Source organism: Taudactylus pleione, unplaced genomic scaffold, assembly GCF_031769625.1.
Source record: "Taudactylus pleione unplaced genomic scaffold, aTauple2 ptg000007l, whole genome shotgun sequence".
Classification (NCBI taxonomy): Eukaryota; Metazoa; Chordata; class Amphibia; order Anura; family Myobatrachidae; genus Taudactylus; species Taudactylus pleione.
In genome coordinates, this window is record NW_028284410.1 from 12,008,020 (window position 1) to 12,031,526 (window position 23,507).

The 23,507-nt window shown below is 44.2% G+C and overlaps 1 protein-coding gene across 1 annotated transcript in view; it reads left to right on the top strand.

Annotated features, from left to right (window-relative positions):
* Positions 1–10,364: 10,364 nt before the first annotated feature.
* The window catches only part of GNL2 (G protein nucleolar 2), a 63,122-nt gene continuing 49,979 nt past the window's right edge, over positions 10,365–23,507 (top strand). Inside the window, exons 1-4 of the mRNA XM_088462237.1 lie at positions 10,365–10,551; positions 16,074–16,158; positions 21,104–21,198; positions 21,558–21,697. Of these exons, the coding sequence (XP_088318363.1) occupies positions 10,488–10,551; positions 16,074–16,158; positions 21,104–21,198; positions 21,558–21,697 (384 nt within the window). The 5' untranslated portion in view covers positions 10,365–10,487. The remainder of the gene's footprint in view (positions 10,552–16,073; positions 16,159–21,103; positions 21,199–21,557; positions 21,698–23,507) is intronic.

Sequence of the window (23,507 nt, forward strand, 5' to 3'; positions counted from 1 at the left end):
TGAGAAGCGTGAATTTGCCCTGCAGCATCTCTCTCAGTGGGACCCTCCTCAGCAGCCTACCTCACAGTGCTTTCTCCAGTCTAGGTGGGTAAGCTACTGGTAATTCTGTTTATTTTATATGTGATCCAAGGGACTCATAAAGGAACCGGGGTACCGTGCAAGAGCTATAACCACTGCCTTACTTAAGGAGGCAATAGGCAATAGGTGAGAATAACGCACACATAAACCCGGTATCCTCCTTTTGAATTGTCTGCTTGTGCCAGAGAATCTTAGACAGTGATGAATGCGGTCCATGACAGTAAAGCATCCAGTCATTCAAGTATTAGTAAAACCATTGAGCTATTACCCAGGAAGGTATGGTGTCCTTCTATGAAGAAAGATGTTGTTCATACTTAGTGCTAAACAGGACATAGATGCACTTATTAATGGATTTTAAAGTTGAATTACGACATTGTAAAACTTTTGGAATGTCGTAACTCAACTTAGTTCAATTTCAGTCATTGTTGATAATTGCAATAACGTGCCATATTGTGCCCTTGAAAAATGTACTATCGAGAAAAGTATTTGTTTATTTATTTGTCCAAATTATAGTCATAGTCGGACTAAATGGCATTCCTGTTAATATAGATTCTGACCATGGTTCAGTTTATTTCCAGGTTTTGGAATAGGAAATTAACTTAATTTTATATTTTTCATCAGCATATCACAGACAGACTCGAGCAATTTCTCACATACTTTACTATTCTGCAGGATGATTGGGCTGAATTTCTACACTGGGCAGAATTGCCTGCAATAATGTAGCTCATTCTTTGTCCAAATAGTCACCCGTCTTTTGTGTCTATGGGTAGCATCCAAAATCATGTTTAATTTCTGGGTCTCAACCCTTGGATGTCCAGGAAGTGTTGTTTAAACAGGATTTGGAAGATCATACTATCTTTAATTGTAAATCCATTACGATGCCGGGCTTCCGATGTCCAACCCTACGCCAAAGTGCTCAGGGCTCAAATGGAATTGTACAACAACCTGCAGCCCATGAGGCCTGATTCAGAGATGGACGCAATGCAGAGGTTTATGCAGTTGAGTAGTTATCAGTGATCTGCGCATGCGTCTGAGTCGCGCTATATATGTGTCAAATTTCATTAACGATGGCACTCACAGAGAGGATTCATTTGCAAAGTGATGGACAGGCAGGTACCATTTGTGAGTAGCAACAGGTGGAGGGGGGGCTCAAACGCAGGTGTGTCATGACCGACTTCAGGGATTGGCAATCTTGAGATTGGGAGAAGGGCAAGTGTGTGAATATTGATCCATTTGTATTCCTCCGCCTCATCCATCTTTCACAGTCTGAATGCATGACTGAAGGTCGCACATGCGCAGTAACACCACTGGGATGCAACCCAGCAGAGTAAACACTTACTGCTACTATTAGTGGCAAAAGGGGTAGTGTTACTATTTGCTGGACAGCTGCTTAACACAACAACTATCTTGGCACACAAACAATGGTAATTTGATCTGATAGTTTTGGTTATCACGATGCAAGTAGGATTGAAAATCTGTACTGCCACATCCATTTATTGGTAAATAGGCCCCTAAGCGTTTCCAATGTACATCCCACATATGAATAAATATATCATTGTGCACACTCTATTCCTAGATTTTAAATTCTATGAAATACAAATGTATATGTCAGGTTGCGGCCTAGGATTTACCGTTGCTCACCTTTGCGCCGGCTTCCCCTGATCTGCTGTGGGGTCGGACGTCAGGTGCGGCGGAGGGTAACATGCTGAGCATTATACTTAGTGCCATGTGAACTGCCTTCGACTGCTCCGTGCCTGGTTTCTGTGGTTGCCGTCATGGATGCGGCCGTGATAGTTTGCATCACCTGACGACTCCATACCCAATATTAGCACGACGGTGGTCAGCTGACTCTGTCCACCAATGATCTGCTACTGCAGGGGATAAAGCCAGACTGCGGACGACAGGAAGTTGCCTGAGCAATGTTGTCGTTTTCCAGTGTCTCCTGATGCTACTTTGTTCCAGGTCTGTCCTTGTGTTACTCTTGTGATTACAAGTGCCGACTCTTGTGCTCCAGTGTGTTCAGTATATCTCCCCTGTGCTTGCAGCAATTACCAAAGCATTGTGCTCCAGAGTGTGTTCAGAATATCTCTTCTGTGTTGCAGCAGTTACCAAAGCATTGTGCTACAGTGTGTTCAGAATACCTCTCCTGTGCTTGCAGTGATTACCAGGCCCCACGCCTCTGACTTCCTCTTAGCCCTGAACCTCAGCTTGCACCCCTCAGCGAGGGGGTTCCATACAGCCAGTTGTGACAGTATAAGTGGATATTGGAATGGCATTCCATGAAAATGGAAAATAAAAAAACCTGTACTGCCACTGGAGAAACTCTGGGCCTGATTCAGACCCGGTCGCAAGCGCTGTGCGCTCGCAATCGGGTCGATGGTAGGCAGTGCGCACGTGTGGCATGCGCGAGCCCCGGAGCGAGCGCAAAAAGCGCTCGTTCCGGGACTCACTACAAAAGGGGCGGCTGTCGATGTTGATTGACAGCTCGAGCCCTTTTGTGGGCGTGGCCGGGGGGTGGCTTCACAAACGGAGGCGTTCCCAAGCTATTTTTTTTAAGCCTGCACCTCTAAACCCCAATTCTGCACTTTTTTTCACCAGCTAAAAGCAGGCGAATAATTATCCCCTTTTTTTACATTGACTTTTCGCACTGGCGAAAAGTCAATGTAATTCAATACGGGGAAAAAGACAATAGGCGAAAATTACGCAGTTAAATTATCGCCGATAATGGGTTTTTGCCTCAAATTGAATATGGCCCTTAGTCTATTGTCTTACGTCTATGCTGTGCAACCCATGACTGTTTCCCCATCTCCTTTGTATATTTTGCTATTTTTTAGCAAGAGAGTAATGGAGAAGTCAGTTCCCTTTTTTAATACAGAAATAAAAGTTTAGTATTATTATTGTTAATGCCTCATTTGAGAGCGTCCACACACAATCTAGGTATCTTTTCTCTTTCCCCATTACACTTAGAGATGAGCAGTCAGTTTTACTCAGTTATGTCGGGTCTAAAAAATGGTGTCATATTGGCTATCTGACTCTCACGTGTTTTGGATAGCCAATAATATACAGTAAATCTGAACTAATCAGAACTTGGGCTAATTTGGCGAAACGAACCAAGTCAAAACCGAACTGCTTATCTCTAGTTACAACACATTTTGCAGTGATTTTCCTTATCTATAACAATAACAAATTACAATGTTGATGAAAGCATATGTATTTTGTAAAAGAGGCTGTTACTGTAAATGTTATTACATATATAAATGAATAATATATAGAAATGCAATGTCCATATGTAAACTACATGACAATAGAAGAAAGCAAAGTATTCACTTTTGAAGTGGTTCTTTATGAGAAATATAGTACTGCACTGCTGACATCTGCTGGTAAGTCAATTAACTGCATCTCAAGAAGGAAGTAAACGTAAATTTGTAACATTTGAAAAATTTAACCATCACAACTTCTCTAATGACATACATTGTACAATGTATTGTTCACGAAATTTGTCATTAAATGCTCACAAACCTAGCACGGCCACACTACACAACAGAATGATCATCGTCATCCTATCATTATTCATAGACTATAAGTTTTGTCAAATAGAATTTTACATATATAGGGCGCATTTAAAGTAGGGATGTGCAGGCTCGGATAGGTTCGAGTTTGCACGTGGAGTTCGGATTTTTCCCTCCAAAAAAACGGAACTCAGAACGAGGCAAAACGTCATCTTACATGGACGAACATCATCATTCCTGGTCTTTTGTCCAGGAATGATGATGTTCGTCCATGTAAGATGACGTTTTGCCTCGTTCTGAGTTCCGTTTTTTTGGAGGGAAAAATCCGAACTCCACGTGCAAACTCGAACCTATCCGAGCCTGCACATCCCTAATTTAAAGTTGGACTCATTGAGTCATAAGCAGTCATAGCTGTGCAACATGAATAAAGAAAGTTTTACCAGCACCAGCGCTGTCTAGTTGTGGCTATTGCAGGAAAGACAACAGTGTAAAAGAAGCAATCAGCACTACGCTATGCCAGGCTTGGCTGGTGACCTTAAAACATCTGCTGTGTGGGGTACTTTATTTTTAATGTCACACAAGTCCAGCCTGTCCAGCATGGTGTTGAATTCCAATAAGGAAATGGAGGCTACAAAAAAAAAAAAAACCTGCCTCCACCTGGGCTGCCAAGAAATCGTTTGCGCTCTAATACTAGAAGAATATAATCAAGTGTGTGTGCTCAACTATAAAATCGACTATCAAAGCAAATCCAAATCAAAATTGAACATCGACCAAACATGGGTACTTTCATGTACTAACAGTCGGATTAAAAACCATATAAAAATTTACTACAAAATTGACTAACAAAGCACCCAAACAATAGACCTGCCTGAGGCAGTCGTGTTTGGGAGAAGCATGATCGGTGCATGCTTCTTAGGATTTAAAGAACCTAAAGAGTTAAAAAAAAAAACTGCATAGAGCCCACATCCATATTCAGCCCTGGACCTTTTAACTTGGTCTGGTCACGGAAAATTTTGGGGAAAATTTTGGGGTTCCCCCTATTTTCAATTAACAGCACCAGGCTAAACCAGCCAGGGTGGCAATGCCACAGCAGGAAGACACACAGTAAGGGGTCTTCCTGCCAAGGCATTAACCAGACCCAATCAAGGGAAGTTCAGGCGCCAATGGTGTTGTTGTTCTAAAGCAGCTGCTGAAAAGCTGGAGAAGTCAACTCCAGTACACAATTTGTCGTGGAGGCATTGGGCCTGATTCAGAGCCGCTCGTAAGCGGCCGCTCATTCGCTCTGAGCGATGTTCGCAGAACTGCGCATGTGTATGGGTCGTAATGCGCATGCGCAAACCAGTCATTGCGGTTGGAAATCGTGCGCTCGCAAAACAGCGAGGGGCTGCTAATTTGATTGACAGAATGTACCGTTTGTGGGTGGTAACAGGGGAAGGTGCTTGAAAACGGGGGAGTGGAGATCCGAACGCAGGCGTGCCTAACGGTCAAAAGGGCGTTTAATGGGAGTGCATAATTAGTAAAGGAGCGTCATCGACCACGTCACTTGGTTGTCTTTTAGCCTGAACTGCTTGCAGTGATAGCGGTAAGAAAAAGCTACCACAAGCACTGCGAGCAGTTCAGATGCCTTTCGATGTACCCGATTAATCTAATAAATACCGGAGATGACGTGTGATGCGAACGGCAAAGGGGCGTCTTTACAAAATAGCGAGCGCATTTTTAATTCGCTCGCTCAGACATAGAGGCATCAACAAACCGCAAAGAGTGAGCGCTCAATTTAAATAGCCGGCCCCTTTTTTGGAACGACCGTCCGCAAATAGCGTCCGGCTCTGAATCAGGCCCATAGTTCACAAATGTTAGGGCATCACTGGAGGATAAAGGGCCTGATTCAGAGCCGCTTGTAAGCGGCAGTACGCTTGTTCCGAGCAATGTTCGCACTTCTGCGCATGCGTACGGTTTATAATACGCATGCGCGAACCAGTCAGTGCGGCCGAAAATCGTTTGTTCGCTATATAGCGAATGCCTGCTACTTTGAGTGACAGAATGAGGCGTATGTGGGTGGTAACAGGGGAAGGTGCTTGAAAACGGGGAGTGGAGATCCGAACGCAGGCGTGCTTAAAGGTCAAAACGGGTGTTTTAAGGGTGTGCATAATTAAAACAGCACCGTCATTGACCACGTCACTGGGTTATTTTATAGCCAGAACTGCTCGCAAGATTGTGGTAGCAAAAACCAACCACAAGAATTGCGAGCAGTTCATACGCTGGTCGATGTTCTCGATTAATCTAATAAATAGCGGACATGACGTAGGATGCGAGCGGCCAGGGGGCGTATTTTTCAAAAAAACTACCGCAAGTTTTGTTCGCTCGTTCAGACCTAGAGGCGTGAACAGACAGCAAAGAGCGAACGGTTCATTTGAATAGCCACCCCTATTTTCTGGACGAGCGAGCGCTAATTGCGTCCGGCTCTGAATCAGGCCCAAAGTCCCAAGTACAAATGAAGACTGGAAATACTTCAATTATAAATGTTAGATCCTCACCAATGCCGTGACACGACACAAGGAGGTCCAGATATAACATCTTTTTGCTTTTATCAAGTCCAGTGTAAGGATTTGGAACAAGCACTAACAACTTTATATATTTAATTTATTCTTGCTTCTCCACTTGAGGGTCTGTAAATTTGTACCTGATATCAATTTAATGTTTAATGTTATAACTGTGCATGTATGTACAATATTTTTTATATTTTTATTAAATTACATTTGAATTAATTTCTATTATGGTTATATCTAGATTGCTATATATGCAAAGATATTAATTATCAATCTAGCGCTGCTACTTTGTTTCTTTATAATATTAACCAGACCCAAACTGGCCAGCCCATGGCTGGCAATCCCCGGAAAGTGATAATAATATATAATACAATAATGGGTAAAATTACAAGATGAAGTTGTAGGAGGGTGGAATAGCAGCATGTATAGCAAGTGCAGACAGACTTTTGGGTCTGGTTAATGCTTTGGCATTAATGCCACAGCAGGAAGACACTCAGCAAAGTGTCTTCCTGCTGTGGCATTACCACCCTGGCTGGTTCAGTCTGGTGCTGTTAATGGAAAAAAGGGGGAACCCCACGCAAAATTTCCCCCCGATTTTCCATGACCAGACCATTCTTTGTGATGTACCAAGCAGGGACATTTGCGCATGCCTACGACATGGCCCGACAAAGGGGGTGTAGCATACCAAAAGAGAGTGTGGCCTTGCTGCAAGGGGCGCAGGAACTGTCCCGCCAAAATCACACACACATTGGCCTCTACAGAAAAAAAACATATACTTTGGTCTCACACAGTAAAAACATAAAACACATTGGTCCCTACAGAAAAAAAACCACAGACACATGCATTGGCTTCCACAGGAAAATATAAAACATTGATCCCCACAAAAAAACAAAAAAAAACACATTATCCCCCACAGAAAAAACTAAAACATACATTAATTGCCCAGCCCCCCATAGAAGACTGTCCTGATATGTCTGAGAGGAACTCCTATTCCCTTCCTGCCCTCAGCCGTGGGTGGCACCAGCAGTCTAGCAGCAGCCTCAGTGCAGACTCCACAGCACTGTGTGGGCGGGACAGAGGATGGCAGCAGTTGCCGACCGACCTGCCATTCTTAATCAGTCATGGGTCCTGACGGCGGCCACACTGCGCCCCCATTGGGTGGTGCCCTCAAGCTGGCCTTCTCCCGTTCCCGCCCTTAATCCGGCTATTGGCACTGGAGCAATTCAGGCTGTCACATGTGACAGCTTTAACCAATAAGAATCAGTCTGATTCTTATTAGCTATTGCTGTCACAGTGACAGCTGTTAGAGACAGCCGCAGCATCAGCTAGCCGTGGCTTCAACCAGCCACAGCTTCAGTTGGTCACAGTTAGCGATCAACGCTTTGGCCACCCCTGATGTATGCAGTACAGTGCTTGAAAACATTTTTTATTTGATGCAGAGTTGTCTATAAATAATAATAAAAATAATCAGTACCTACAAAAATCAAAAAGTTATAGATGTGATTTACAGGTTATCACTATCCAGGCAAGAAGTTCAATAATGTCCAGGATGTTTAGCGTACAGGTGCTAAGGATGGAGGGTAACCAAACTGTAAAATGTAGTCCTCCAGTAGCAGTGAATTCTTGGAGAATGTTCTCCTACTGTGTTCCTCCTGTTTAACTCAGGTATAACACCTAATTTATGCTTATTTCTCAGAGGGATCCACTAGCCTCCCCAAGCATCCTAGCTTCTCCTTTCTCCTTTTTTGTGACTTTCCATCTCTTTTTTTTCTTTATATAATACAATGTTACAGTTTACATGTGATTATCTGATGTCTCAGTCCTGGATGTCTGTAGATGTCTCGATCTTGTGCCATAAAAGCTAATTTTCCCCCAGCTGCTGGTTGCCGTGAGGCATTAAAATAACAGAATTAGTGACATTATGTCTCTCATTCAGGGGCTGATTCAGAGTGGCACACTGCTGGGATCACTTTAGCATCTTTTGCCGAAGTCACTTCTTGGACTTTATGCTAATGCTAGTATAATCTGTTCCCCAAGTGTGTGTCTGAATGTGCAAGGCCTGGGACGCCCACTTTGTGCATCTTTAGATGCTACCATTGGACAGAATATCGAAACTTGCACCTGTCCATGCTAGGCGCAGTTTCCCCGCCAGGGTACGGTTTCCAATGTAAGCGACTAAGAATCTGAGGGCCTGTTTCAGAGATGTACGTTCATCCGATTATGAACACACATCTCCGATGGTTAGGGGTCTGCACCTGCACAGGACCCATTAAGCACATGTGCAGAACGTGTCCTGCGATCTTGCTTGCAGACCCCCCAAGCCGCCTCATGATTGACATGCCGCAGTATTTTGGGGGCATGCCTTGGTCGTGGTTCCCGGAAACGGGGGCGTGTCGTCCCCATTTTCTGGGATGGCCAAGGCCAGGATCTGCATTGGTGGATGCTGATTCCTGGCCTCTTGCGTGACCAGGCACCGGCCAGGCTGCTAGAAGCTTCAGCTCCCGCAGCCTGACCAAAGTAGCAACCATAGCGACCATTGGTCTCAATGGCGATCCCAGCCTGCGGTGGCTGTCACAGTGCTGGAATCGCAAATTCAGTATGTCTGACACCTTCTGCATCTGCGTGCGTCTCTGCAAATCTGTCCATCTCTGAATCAGGGCCTGAGTGAGCAACCAATTATGCGATACGCATACCTCCCAACTTTTAGGTCCCCCAAAGAGGGACAGTTCGCGTGAAAAGGGGTGGGGCTTCAGGAAAAGGGGAGGAGCCTCTGGGAAATGAGGCGGAGCCTTGTGACTCCCCCCCCGTTTACATCACTATGGAGGGAGTGCTAGCACTCTCCGAGATGCTGGGCAGCCCCCAGGCTCTCCGTACACTGGTGAACCCGCTGCTCTGCATAACAGCAGCGGTTTGTGCTACACCCAACTCCCCCCCCCCCCCCCCACGGTTGGTCACTGCAGCCCCCGTGGGGGACAGCGGGACAGTCTCAGAAAAACGGCACTGTCCTGCTGGAGGCGGGACAGTTGGGAGTTATGGACACGTCTGCAGTGATGCAAAAGATGCCCATCAGACAGTCAGACAGTGCATCTCTATACGTCTTCACCCAGAAACACCCAATACATTTTCAATACATTTCTGAGACCCTATTACTGAAGCTGCATACACACACAACGATTTTTTTAACGATTATCGTTAAACGATATCGTTTAACGATAATCGTTTGAAAAAATCGTTCACTTTGAGTCAAACGATGAACGATTATCGTTAATGCTCGTTCACGTTTGTAGTTCAGTCAGACGTGTCAACTCAACGATTTTCATTAAGGGAATATGCAAAAATCGTTTGTAGTTCAAAAAAATCGTTCATTACACTTTAAAAAATCTGACAGATAATCTGACAGAAAATCGTTCATAAAATCGCTGGTAACAAAATCGTTGTGTGTGTATGCAGCTGTAAGGTGCATACACACGTAACGATTTTGTAACCAGTGATTATCTGTCCGATTTTCCCTTGAAAAGTGAAGGATTTTTTGCAGTGCAATGAACGATTTTTTTAATTATTTTTTTCAACAATGAACAAAAAATGTTGCTTCCCTTAATGAAAATCGTTCAGTTGGTCTGTCAGAATGAACTACAAACAGGAACGCGCATGAACAATAATCGTTCATCGTTATAACTCAGAACTGAACTCAGAACTGAACTATTTTTTCAACAATTGAACGATAACAACGTCGTTATAGTTAAATCTTTCAAAAAATCGTTACATGTGTATGCACCTTATTCATAGACAGCTGATGAAAATAAAACTAACTTCAGGTTTGTGAAATAAACATACCTGTCTTCCATTTCTATGTATCTTGTAACATCAGAAACTTCATTTTTTTTTTTTTTTTAACATGTTAAAAAATCAAAAATATTGATTTAGAAAGTTCAGATACTAAATGACAGATATGGCAAAAATTGCACAGTACATTTTGTACTGTAAAGTCAGTATTAAAATATATGGACTTTTAATCGGCACACTTTTTCAGGTACAAATCTACTAAATCTGAGATTGTGTTCTTGGAAACTGTCATTACTGCGTTACTGAATCAGAAATGACCTACTGAAAAGTCACTACAAGAAACCTAACAGTATTAAGGGCAAATAGCCCAATTCAAATATGGCGGCCGAACGCGGAACAAACACGTGTAGTAGCAGCAGCATGTTTTACCCACAAGGCTTTGCTTTCTCTCACTCTCTTTCCTTTTAGTGCGGCCTTGTATACCATCGGGCTGCATTTTTTTACTCTGGTCGGAACTGGTCCTGTCGGGGCATCATCGTTCTGTGTGTTTCAGTCATCAGAGAAAGCCAAGATGGTGAAGCCACGGTTCAAGGGACGGAGCACCATTAACCCGTCTACATCCAGCAGTAATCCAGGTGCGTGCATTAAGTGACAAGGGCGGAAGCTGGGATAGATCCTCCAGATTCCCAACCTGAGTCAGTGTATTTAGTGCTGCTACTGTGGTCAGAAAGCTGGAAGGGCTCATTTTCCAGGTGTCCTTGATTTTAAAGATTTCTCCCTTGGAAGTAGAGATTTGCATTCAAATATAGTTAACAAATTAACATATCAATAAATTTGTCAGTAAATGTCACTTCTTAGTCAGCGCAATAGTTCAACCCAGGGGACACAGGGAATTGGTGTTATGATACTTTAGGATTCTATGAGGGGCGATCCAATTAACTAATTACAATTCAATTCAGTTAGCAGGGTTAACCCTGAGCATCATTTCCCAGTGGTGGACTTTTCCTTGGAGCTTCATGAGCTGCGAGGAAAAGTCAGAGAGAAAAGGTACCCGCATGAGCGGTAAAAACCCATTCATTCCGATTTGGCTCCGTTTATGAACCTAGCTTATTACTAGTGGAATATTTTGTTTTGTATCACAGTGATACAGACAAACATTGCACTGGTATTCAGCTTTACTCCTCTCACCAGCAAGGTCCAGCTACGATTCCCCCTCCTCTGCTCTGTTGCAGCGCATGACACTATCACCCAGCGGAGACCTGGCAGAGCCTGGAAGGCTTCGCTGAAAGCGGAAGGGCTGCTGCCGGGTCCTCGTTGCCAGCAAACGGGACAGTATCACTTGCCATCTATTATGGTGAGACCGATACAGTGTCAAACAGCAGTAATCCAAAGCTGGTTACACACCTTACAGATATACCCAATGCGCTGCAAGTGTACAGGCAATTGGCTGACCACCCGTACACACAGCACGATGAACTGATATATCTGCATATAGTGTTCCCTCTAGCTCCGGCGGGAGGCAGGGCGCCGGAGCTAGAGAGGGCATGCCCGTGCGCGCACCGAAGGTGCGCGTGACCGAGAAGGGGGCGTGGTCATCGGAAAAGGGGGCATGTCTATAAGACGTGTCCCCTTTTCGTCACTCTTGGGGGCGTGCCCGGCACGACACGCCGGGCAGCCCCCAAGCCCTGCAGACAGGGAGAATAGATGCCGGGCGCATGCGCCCGGCGTCTATTCTCCGGCGGTGATCGGGTCACCGCATGTTTCTCCACCCGCGGGACACTGCGTCCCGTGGGTGACAACGGCTACCGCAGGCTGTGAGGGCAGGGCGTTTTGACCTCCTCCTGGAGGGCAGGGTGCCTTTTGCCCTCCAGAAGGAGGGCAGGGCGCCGCGCCCTGCTAAAACAGCCTAGCGGGAACGCTAGCATATATAACCGACATCTCCTGTGCAGCACAGCCAACGTGATATGTCTATGTACGACGTCGTTCAGACATATCGCTGGTACACACTGGCCGACAGGCACAGGATATATTGGCCAATCAATTTCGACCATGCTGGGGGCATGACAGGCCAATCAAAAAAGAGGATGGGGCTTAGCTACCATCATTGGCCATCAACAGCTAACCATTGATGATTGCTAATTATCGATGGTCAATGGCCATCCTTAGTGTACAGAGTGGGTGAGGCAGCAGTCATGACATGGGCACACTTAAACTGGGTACACACTAGGACGACGGATCGCTCCTCCCCTGGCTGATCCGACCATCCAGACGATTGGTAAGTGCATACACACTTATCAATCGTAGACCCAATGTGTCGTGCCTGATGTCTCAACTGGACGGGCCCACCAAGTTGTGATATCAGTTACTGGCAACCTCTGCAGAAAATGTACGGGTGGTCGCCATAGGCTGTGCTGCACAGCTGACGAGATATGTCTGTGAATGATGTTGTTCAGACCTATCGCTGGTACACACCGCCAACGTGTGTATACTTGGTGTAAGGTTCTAGTACTTTTCCACTATAAAAATCATGGGAACACGTAGAGAGGGGTTTGGGCCAAGATGATACAATTCCCCCTGTTCTGCTCATTCACTAGGATATGGGTGGTTCCCCACTTCTGAAGAGTTTGCAAGTTTGTCATCCCCTTCAGTCCTTGCCCCATTGATGATTCCAGTCACTATTCTCCACAGCACAACAGGGTCGTCTTTTTTTTTTCTTCTAAGTATTGCTGCTTTACAGCATGGTCATGAGTTCCATACACAACCACGGCTCTAGCTGTGTGCAGTTTGAATGTTCCTCACATATCACATTATCAGCATATCTAGAAAATTGTACAGTGTATGTGCACGATTGATTTGAAAATATCGATTGGTCGAGCATGCTTAATCGTACAGCATGTACGTCCTATATTTTGAAGTTACAAGTCGGCTGCATCAGACAGTTATTTCCCCTTTTCCTTCACAGGAGAGGAACGGGAAAACATCACCTCCCCAGGGGAGGAAGCTAGCTATCGTGAAGTATTTTGCAGTGTACATTGATCGCGCTGAGTGACAAAATATGTGGGTCCCAGGGATCTGTCACTTTAAAAAACTGGGTTCCTAACCTGACCATTTTTGGGTGCCATCATAATTTTTGCTTTAGAACTCCCCATATGCCCTTCAGACCTCCCCGCATGTCATCACACATGCTTACATACTCCTAGAATGCCCATTTGATACCCCCAATTGTACCTATAGTTCAGACTGCAGTCCCCAATTAACAACAATGGGGACTGCAGTCTGCTGCGGTAGTTAGCCTTCTGCAGGAGATTTCTGTGAAATCTTCTGCATTAGACTGTTCTTACATAAAATGATGCAGAAACTGTCGTTTCAGCATAATTTTATGAAAAATCCTTGAACCAATTAATACATTTTAAAAATATACTAAAAAGATTTTGTTCTCTTACCTATGGACAAAAATGCTCAAGGAACTCTCTGCCTCTAGCTGTGCATTCTTCTCTTTTTATTCTGTGGGAGCTGGATGGGGACGGCTGCGCTCATGCTGCAGGTCCTTTTGTCTCCTTGTCTTGATGTGTGGGAGGCAGAGCTAGGGACAGGTGTAGGAGGCGGGAACAGTAGTAGGTGGTGGGGAGCCAATGACAGTAGTAGGTGGTGGGGAGCCAATGACAGTAGTAGGTGGTGGGGAGCCAATGACAGTAGTAGGTGGTGGGGAGCCAATGACAGTAGTAGGTGGTGGGGAGCCAATGACAGTAGTAGGTGGTGGGGAGCCAATGACAGTAGTAGGTGGTGGGGAGCCGGTAACGGTAGTAGGTGAGGAGTCAGTGACAGGAGGATTCGGGAAAGGGAGCTAGGGGCAGGAGGGGTAGCCAGGGACAAGAGAAGGGGCTGGGTGCCACCGGGTATTGGAGGGGAAGGGGAGCCACATACAGCAGATGGTAGAGGTGAGCTGGGGATAAGAGAAGTAGGCAGGGACAGGAGAAGGGGTTGGCTGCCACTGGGTATTAGAGGGAGTGCGCAGCCACATACAGGAGGAGATGGAAAGGAGCTTGGAACAGGAGGAGCTGGCCATACACAGCACATGCAGCCCAGCAGATAACAGCGGCCAGCCCAGGTTGTTAAAATGGAACTGGCCAGTGGTGTCATTCTGTCCTACGGCCCAGCCCGCCTGGTTTCTGCTCCTGACTGTGAGGGAGGTGAGTGGGTCTTCGGCTCCGCCTCCAAATACCAGGATGAACGGCAGCAAATTAACTTTCCTCCAGCTTTTGTAGGGGTAGATCCCTATAGGCTGCAGCGCATATAATCTCAGCCGACTCTGGAGCCATAGATTGGCCGCAGCAGAGCGCATCCCCAGGGACCCACCCATTCTACAAAAGTGAGTCCCTGGTCCTCAATACCAGGTAAAATACGCGCCATAGTGCGTATTTGCGGTCACTAGTTTATAGCAATGATATCTGCTGCGTATCCGGCTGCCAGGTAAAATGTCTGAGTCTGACACATTATCTGTCAGTGTATAATCGGCATAATGCTGGGCATAAATTGTCAGATAAAATGTCTGTAAGACCGCCAGCCATTTTATCTGACATGCTTGACAACCATCAGATATTGTGGCCATGCTCTGAGGTATGTCACAGTGTGTGGCCACAAGATATCTGGGTTCCTCTGCTGGGAGGAAACCTTTCCGCCGTTCTTCCACTGTGAAGTAACAGGAAATATCGGGCATGGCATTGCATACACTGCCAGATGAAGCCAACAGTTGATCGGATCAATCTGGCTTGTTGGTCTATTCCTCATGCCCGACTGTCTGATCATTGCTGTTGATCAGCCCAACATGTGAATGGAGCTCTAAATTTTGCCATTGATAGCAGTGCAATGAACTGTTTGTCTCTGAATCTGGTATATCTGGTGAGATGGTGTGTAATAATCATATTTTGGGTATCCTCTTTAAGGCTGTGTACACACTGGCATTGTGTTATTGGTAGTAACAGTGTATGTGAAATACGTTTGCATTTTACAGAATTTTGTTATTAGCATATTTGCTAACATTTGCAAATCACTGTAGCCTCCTTTGTATACATTTACTCATGGAGCTCATATATAGGGCCGTATTCAATTTGGCTGCGAAAAGTCGGAATCAGCGATAAATTATCGCCAATGACGTCATTTTCGCATGTTTCAATTATCCCCATATTCAATTACAAAGACTTTTCGCCGGTGCGAAAAGTCTTTGTAAAAAAACAGGGATAACTTTTCACCATGTTTTACATGGCGAAAAAAAAGGGCAGAATTGGGGTTTAGGGGTGCAGGCGTAAAAAAAAATAGCCTGCACCCCTGGGAATGATCAATAAAAAAGATCTGTGTAAAAAAAAATTGGAACACCCCCAAAAATAATGTTTCCTTTTGGGGTCTTAAAAAAAAAAAAAAAAATAGGGAACACAGTTCGAAAATAGCAAAACTAATTCCCTTAAATGTGGCAGGTGTTTTCTTCATTGCAGGAGTAGCGACAGGTGCATTTTTGCAGAATTCTTAAATATCATTTTAGGGACTTAAAAATATGCTCACCCCCATTTTCATGTACCCCAAATTTGCTAGGAATACTAATTTTTCCAAAAAAAAAAAAATCTAAGTGCTATTCTTCACCACTTCTTCATAGCGGCAAATATGCATCTGCTATTAGACACCCCGATTTCCTTCAGCAGGTAAAAATAGTGATCCACCATCTCTAGACATCTTTAGGGGGGGTCCCTGGAATATTTCCCGAAAATTCCCGTTTTTTGGCGATACTTACCTTTGCGCCGGCTCCCGTTTTTGTTGATTTCTAATTGAATACAGGGATAAAGCGGGCACGCACCCGATACTTTATCCCCGGAAAACCTGCGATGTGGAGCGAAAAGTCCAGCACAGACTTTTTGCTCCAAATTAAATACCCCCCATAGACTATAACACAAACTGAGTACCAATAAAACCACAATAGTAAACTAGCAACGATTGTTACTTTTACCAGACACATTTACATGGGTTTTACGAGCTCTAAAACACCATTGCAAATTAGGCTATATATTTTATTTTTTTTTTTAATTATGACACTGCCTACATCACATGAGTGTGAATATTTGCCTCTTACTGTATACAGATCAGTAATATATTCTTTTATTTCCTTTAGATCGTGTGAAGGGTGCTGGAGGCCACAATATGAGGGACCGAGCAACTATCAAGCGCTTGAACATGTACCGTCAGAAAGAGCGGCGGTAAGTGTTTCTTTCTTTAGCCGTACAATATCTTTAATATGTCCATTGAATCATATAAAGCCAATTCTGCATTTATTTATTTATTTAAATCATGCTAGTTGTTTTTAAACTACTTAAGCTAACTTCTTTAAATTTCGCTATATAAGGGCCTATGTATCAAGCTGATTATTGCATAAAATTATGCAGAAACTGCAGTTTCTGCATAATTTTATGTATTGTTGCTATGTACTAAGAGCACAATGAAGGAGATTTCACAGAAGTCTCCGGAACGTGCTAATTAGCACTTAAGATCGCAGTCCCCATTATTCTCAATAGGGACTACTATCTGACCGCTTTTCGGAGATTAGCCCCGGTAGTTTACACCATTCAGATGGTGTAAACTACTGTAAGCCTATGTAGGCTCCAGGTGCAGGAGAGAGATCTTTCGATCTCCCTCCGCAGCCCCTAGTCGGCTCCAGAAGCGGACACTCTGTGCATGCCCAGCGTCAGCTTCCCCAGGAGAAGCCTATCCCTTCTGTGAAAGACTTCTTCTAAATGCCGGGGATATAACTCGCAGAGACATCGGTTACCGCAACCGCTGTCCCTGCGAGTTCCCCTTGGTACATATCGGGGATATTTTCGTTTAAAATTTTAAATATTCTCAGCGAGATGGATACATAATCGCGGCAGTGCTACGATTATTAGTAAAGGGTGAACCTGGTTTTGCCTATAAAAAAAAAATTGCATCCTCTACTTCTGCTAAAGTGGACATTTCACCAATAGTGTTCAAAGTACTGCTTCTTCACTTAAAGGAGAAAACGTGTGGCCTCCTCTGGCATAGAGATTTGCCAGGATAATACTGGAAAGATCTTTATTGGGTAACTCCCTCCTTCTAGCACAAGTATATCCACATATATTCATGTAAACTGGATCAAATAGGAGCAGCATTATTAGATCTACTTTACACCACAGACAGACTGTTACACGTACAGACAGCGCCATCCTGACAGTCGGAATCCCGACACATGTCTGCGGTAAGTATTAGGGTTAGGTTAGGGGGAGGGTTAGGAACTAGGTGGAGGGTTGGTGTTAGGCTGCGAGAGGAGAGGGTTAGGCTGTGGGATGGAAGGGTTAGAGTAAGGGTTAGAATTCTTACCAAATTCTGTCAGTATTCTGACCGTCATCCCGTACCAAACCTGTTTCTACAGCCATGGCCAAAAGTTTTGAGACTGATACAAGTATTGGTTTTCACACAGTTTGCTGCTTCAGTGTTTTTAGACCTTTTTGTCAGATGTTACTATGGTATACTGAAGTAAAATTATAAGCATTTCATAAGTGTCAAAGACTTTTATTGACAATTACATTAAGTTTATGCAAAGAGTCAATAATTGCAGTGTTGCCCCTCTTTTTCAAGACCTCTGCAATTCGCCCTGGCATGCTGTCAATCAACTTCTGGACCACATACTGAAGACCGCCTATTCTTGCCTAATCAGTGCTTGGATTTTGTCAGAATTTGTGGGTTTTTGTTTGTACACCCGCCTCTTGAGGATTGACCACAAGTTCTCAATGAGAACTCGATGTTTTGTTCCCTGAGCCACTTCGTTATCACTTCTGCCTTATGGCAAGGTGCTCCATCATGCTGGAAAAGGCATTATTTGTCACCAAACTGTTCTTGGATGGTTGGGAGAAGTTGCTCTTGGAGGATGTTTTGGTACCATTCTTTATTCATGGCTGTGTTCTTAGGCAAAATTGTGAGTGAGCCCACTCCCTTGGCTGAGAAGCAACACCACATATGAATAGTCTCAGGATGCTTTACTGTTGGCATAACACAGGACTGATTGTAGCGCTCACCTTTCCTTCTCCAGACAAGCGTTTTTCCAGATGCCCCAAACAATCTGAAAGGGATTCATCAGAGAAAATAACTTGACCCCATTCCTCAGCAGTCCAATCCCTGTACCTTTTTCAGAATATCAGTCTGTCCCTGATGTTTTTCCTGGAGACAATTTTCTTCTTTGCTGCCCTTCGTGACGCCAGGCCATCCTCCAAAAGTCTTTGCCTCACTGTGCGTGAAGATGCACTCACACCTGCCTGCTGCCATTACTGAGCAAGCTCTGCACTGGTGCCCCAATCCCGCAGCTGAATCAACTTGAGGAGACTGTCCTGGCACTTGCAGGACGTTCTTGGGTGCCCTGAAGCCTTCTTCACAACTATTGAACCTTCCTCCTTGAAGTTCTGGATGATCTGATAAATGGTTGATTAAGGTGCAATATTACTAGCGGCAATATCCTTGCCTGTAAAGCCCTTTTTGTGCAAAGCAAGTATGACTGCACGTTTCCTTGCAGGTAACCATGGTTAACAGAGGAAGAACAGTGATTTCATGCTCCACCCTCCTTTTAAAGCTTCCAGTCTGTTCATCAGCATGACAGTGATCTCCAGCCTTGTCGTCGTCGACACTCTCACCTGGGTTAACAAGAGAATCACTGACATGATGTCAGCTGGTCCTTTTGTGGCAGGGCTGAAATGCAGTGGAAATGTTGTTTTTGGGATTAAGTTGTCATGGCAAAGAGTGACTTTGCAATTAATTGCAATTTATCTGATCACTCTTCATGACGTTCTGGAGTATATGCAAATTGCCATCATAAAAACTGAAGCAGCAGACTTTGTCATTCTCAAAACTTTTGGCCATGACTGTAGTTCTCTTACACATGCAAACATGTTACCCATTCACTCTTAATGTAGTGAGATTGATACTCACTTCATGTTCTTGGCCAATATCTTGTTTGTGCACTTTAGGCTCTGTCTAGTAAGTCTTAACTAGAGGTTTCTTAGTTAGATATTATTTAATCCACTCACAGAGGTAATGTAGTCTCTGTTACTGTCCGCACTCATTAAACATGCTCATTTTATCTATGCAACTTTTCATGAATTATAATGCAAACTTGATTCTAGAATTATACACAGTCGAGTCGCATTATTATGACTACCAGCTTAATAGCCAGAGTTAACGCCGTCAATAAGGTGCTGGTAGGTTGGCAAAGGTATCTGGAGCCACACTGACTGCAGTGCATTACACAGCTGCTGGAGGGTGCGTGGTGGAGTATCCATAGAGCGAACACAATGATAGCGGTGGTCCCAGAGATGCTCAATTGGCTTCAGGTCTGGGGAATTAGGGGGCCAGGAAAGTACTTGGAAGTCTTAGTCGTGCTCGTCCAACCACTGTCGGACATTTCTAGCCGTGTGACATGTCTCATTGTCTTGCTGGAAGATCCCATCCGCCTCAGGGAAGACAATTGGTATGTATGGGTGTATGTGCTCTGCAAGGATGAATTCATAACCAAATCGGTTCAGGGTGACCTCAACATGGATGAGTGGGCCCAGAGAATGCCATGAAAACATTCCTCAGACCAGAACGCTGCCATGACCAGCTTGTGTTCTTCCAGCAATGGTTGCAGGGAGTTTGTTCTCCGATGTTTCTTACCTGACACGCCAACGCCCATCCGACTATGAAGCAGAAAACGTGACTCGTCGAAGAACTGGAGAAGGCAACCCTTCGCCAATTAGTGGAGGTCCAATTCAGATACAGGCGTGAAAATGTAAGCCTTTTCCGCCGATGCACCTTCGTTGGCATAGGTGCAGTGACCATCCGTTTGCTTCGGAGCCGCATATGCAGCAGGTTTCGCTGAGCTGTCGTTTTAGACACTAATCTGGTGGCCCCCAGGTTCATTTTGACGGTGAGCTGCTCCACTACAGCGTGTCAATCGGCCCTCACGCACCTTCGTAGCAGACGTTCACCTCTCATCAATGGCACGCGGTGCTCTGCAGTTTCCACGTAGGTTTTTTTGCAATGGTGCCATTTGTCCAGTCAATATACACCTTCACCACAGCAGCACGCGAACAGTTCACAAACTGCGGTGTTTCAGAAATACTGCCACCCTTGGCCCGAAAGCCAATAATCCTCCCTTTTTGCAACTTGTATAATTCGCCCCTTTTACCCATGACAGCAACTAGAGATGTGTGCAGACGGTATGTAGTTAGGAAGCTGAAATCCCGGCATAGGACTAATGATAGGCGTCTAAATACCGACTCCTATCATCAGCCCCACGCCCGGCATACCGGACGTAGGTAAGCCGGGCGTCGGGACCTGTTAGCTGCAATGGGGGGGTGGGGGGGGTTAGGTTCAGGCAGGGGGAGGGTTGGGATTAGGCTGTGGGAAGGTGGGGTTAGGGTCAGGCAGGCACCCCTGGGGGGAGGTTAGGGTTGGATTTAGGTATCGGGGAGGGAGGGGGGTTAGGTTTAGGCACCCCTGGGGGGAGGTTAGGGTTTAGCGCAGCTAAGGGGGGGTTAGGGGGAGACGGGAGGGTTAGGATACTTACCAGACGCCGTCGGGATATTCATCTGCCGGGCTTCCGGCGTCTGTATTTCATTCGTATGTCATACCGATTCTGTGCAGACTTCTATCGCACACACTATATACCCACCAAGCCAGCGCACGGAATGTGACTTACTTCATGGGCTACACGCTGCCGACGTCAAATGTAGGAGGTGGTCTTAATAATGTGACACAAGTGTTTACTTCACTTGTGAGTAATAAGCCTAATTTTTATATATATATATATATATATATATATATATATATATATATCCTTTTTTTTTTTTTTTTTATAACCAAGTGTAACACCTGTAGTAAATGTTCTCTTTAATCTTTCATCCTATCGTGATGCACAGCAGCTTAATAATCAGTCCCACTTTACATTAAGAAACTATCTTAAGATCATTCTGGATAATCTTTTGAATTCTTTTATTATTGTCTATTAGTGTAAGTTGTTCTGGATCATATCTTTGAGTCTTTTATTTGTGTTCATTTTGTAAGCTGTAGAACTCTATCTTGGCATGCATTTTAATGTCTTGAAACAATTTTTGTTGTTGGTAGCAATAGTTCTGCTCTAATTTAGTTTTTCTTCTTCAGGAACAACCGTGGGAAAGTGATCAAGACTTTGCAAAATCAATCATCTGTCCCATCTGGCACCGTGGCTCGAGTGGAACCCAACATCAAATGGTTTGGTGAGTTGTTTTTTCTATGTGTATTACAGACCCCCCAACACGACCTTTTCCACCAGGTGCACAATTCTCTGCTCCTTTACCCACTTCATTTTATGTTTGCGGTCATCTGTGTTGAAACACAATCGTCATCTGTTAGTTTAACATACTGTAGGTGACCTGTATTCGTACAATAAGTGAGATGTTCAGTAGAAGAGCATGTACCTGCTGGAAAGGGTCATGTTGGAGGGTCTGGTATTAGTTTTGTTGCCATGTTTCACTCCATTTGGAGTAAATATCATAGTTTGGTGGAGAGATCTGTCTAACTCCATGGTAATGAGTATTGAATAATACTGAATCTTTTCTTCTTTTCTGTATATCAGGAAATACTCGTGTGATTAAGCAATCCTCTTTACAGAAGTTCCAAGATGAAATGGATGCAGTAATGAAAGATCCATATAAGGTGGTGATGAAACAGAGCAAACTGCCAATGTCACTTCTGTATGATCGGACAAAACCTCATGTAAGTTATTATTGGGCATTTGTACATTAAAGGGAGACGTGTTAGAGTAATGTTTACTAGTACATTTTATTTAACTGTGTGAGCACATGAGGATTCATATTCCTAAAAAAAAAAAAAGTCCTGTTTTTTTTATGTTGGACCATCAGTTTGCCAACAGGGGTATGGCTTGTCTTGAAATGGTAGTACCAGGGTTGTCCCAATTTTCCAGTCAGGCATTTTGGCAGGTATCAATTGCACAAAGTTTATGGCATATCTCTTATACTGAGTCTGGTTGAAAGTGGTCATGCTTATGGTTTCTAATGGCTTGAAGCAGCCACTACAAGTGCCAGAGTGAATACTGTGATTATATGGCCACTTATCCCACAAATTGAAGCTTTCTCAATTGCTTTTAGAGCTAGCTTGTCATTCCATGACCGCTCCGACAGAGGTAAAAGATACTCTCCCAAAGCTGTTCCTAAATATTTAGGCTGCCGGATGTTCTGGGGAGATCTAATGTGCACATTATATTATCCGTAGTGCGATATATTGTTCTGTCGTCAATCAGAGCGATATATATTGTGCGGATCGTGAAGTGTGTATGCCCAATTGCTCGTTCATGTGCTGCACAACAGATGGGATTATGCAATGAACGACACCATGCGGCCGTACACCAGATGCTGCAGTGTGTAAGGTGCACCAAATATATTGTTACATCGAGATGTTCCATTGTGGGGTACACATAATTTCGTGTAGTGTGTACTCTGCTTAACAGTCATAATGTTTTAGAACACCCCTATTTTTCCTGTTTTTATTGAAATGTATGCAGTTTAATGTTTCAATGTACTCTGAAATTAAAGCATAGAACAAACAAACCATTAGAGATTTATAGTCATTTTATTTAACAAAATTAACTACATTTTTGACTCCTCAAAGTAGCCACCTTTTGTAGCTATATCCAACAAACACACTTGTGGCAATCTTTCTACAATGGAAATCAAATATTATTTGGGAAGTTCATCCCAACACTTGCAGAAGTTCGCACAATTGTGTTGCACTTGCAGGTTGTTTTACTTTCCACCCTTCTATCCAGTTCATCCCAAACCAGCTCAGGGGGGTTTGTCTGGGGACTGTGCCGGCCGTTCCATGATTTGAGGACTACTGTCTTGTTCTTTTCTTCAAATGTATTCTAACATAGCCTGGATATATGTTTTGGGTCATTATCTTGCTGTTGGATGATCCTGGACCAACTAGGCCAGAGAGTATTGTATGGTGCACCAAAATGCTGTGGTGGCTATTTTGGTTCAATGTGCCAATTACTCTCTGAAAGTCACCAACACTGGATCCAGCAAAGAGCGCCAGATTATCACTTTTCCTCCTCCATGTTTGGCAGTTATTGTCGCACACTAAATAACCATCCTTTCGCCTACTCAACAGAACACAAAACCCTGCGTGATGAACCAATGATTTACATAGTACCAACATCAAGTCTCCAGTAGTGCACTGGAATTGTACATGGCCCAGGCAAACCTTTTTGTCTTTTGCCATTTTTTCGCAATGGCTTACTTGACTGCCATCTGACTTGTGAAACCTGTAGCTTGAAGTTTCTCTTCATTGTTTAAACTGCAATGTGCTCACTTAAACCAGTGTTAAGCTGTGCTTGAAGCTGATATCAGGCAGCTGACCAATAACACAAGCTGTTGATTTTTCAGAAACTTGTCTTGATTTTGTTGTGGCTTTGGATTTGCCAGATCTCTTCCTGTCTGTTTCCAAGTGCCTTTTAATAGGAAGGAAACTACTCACTGACACCTTGGCTTTTTTTGCAGTTTCACTA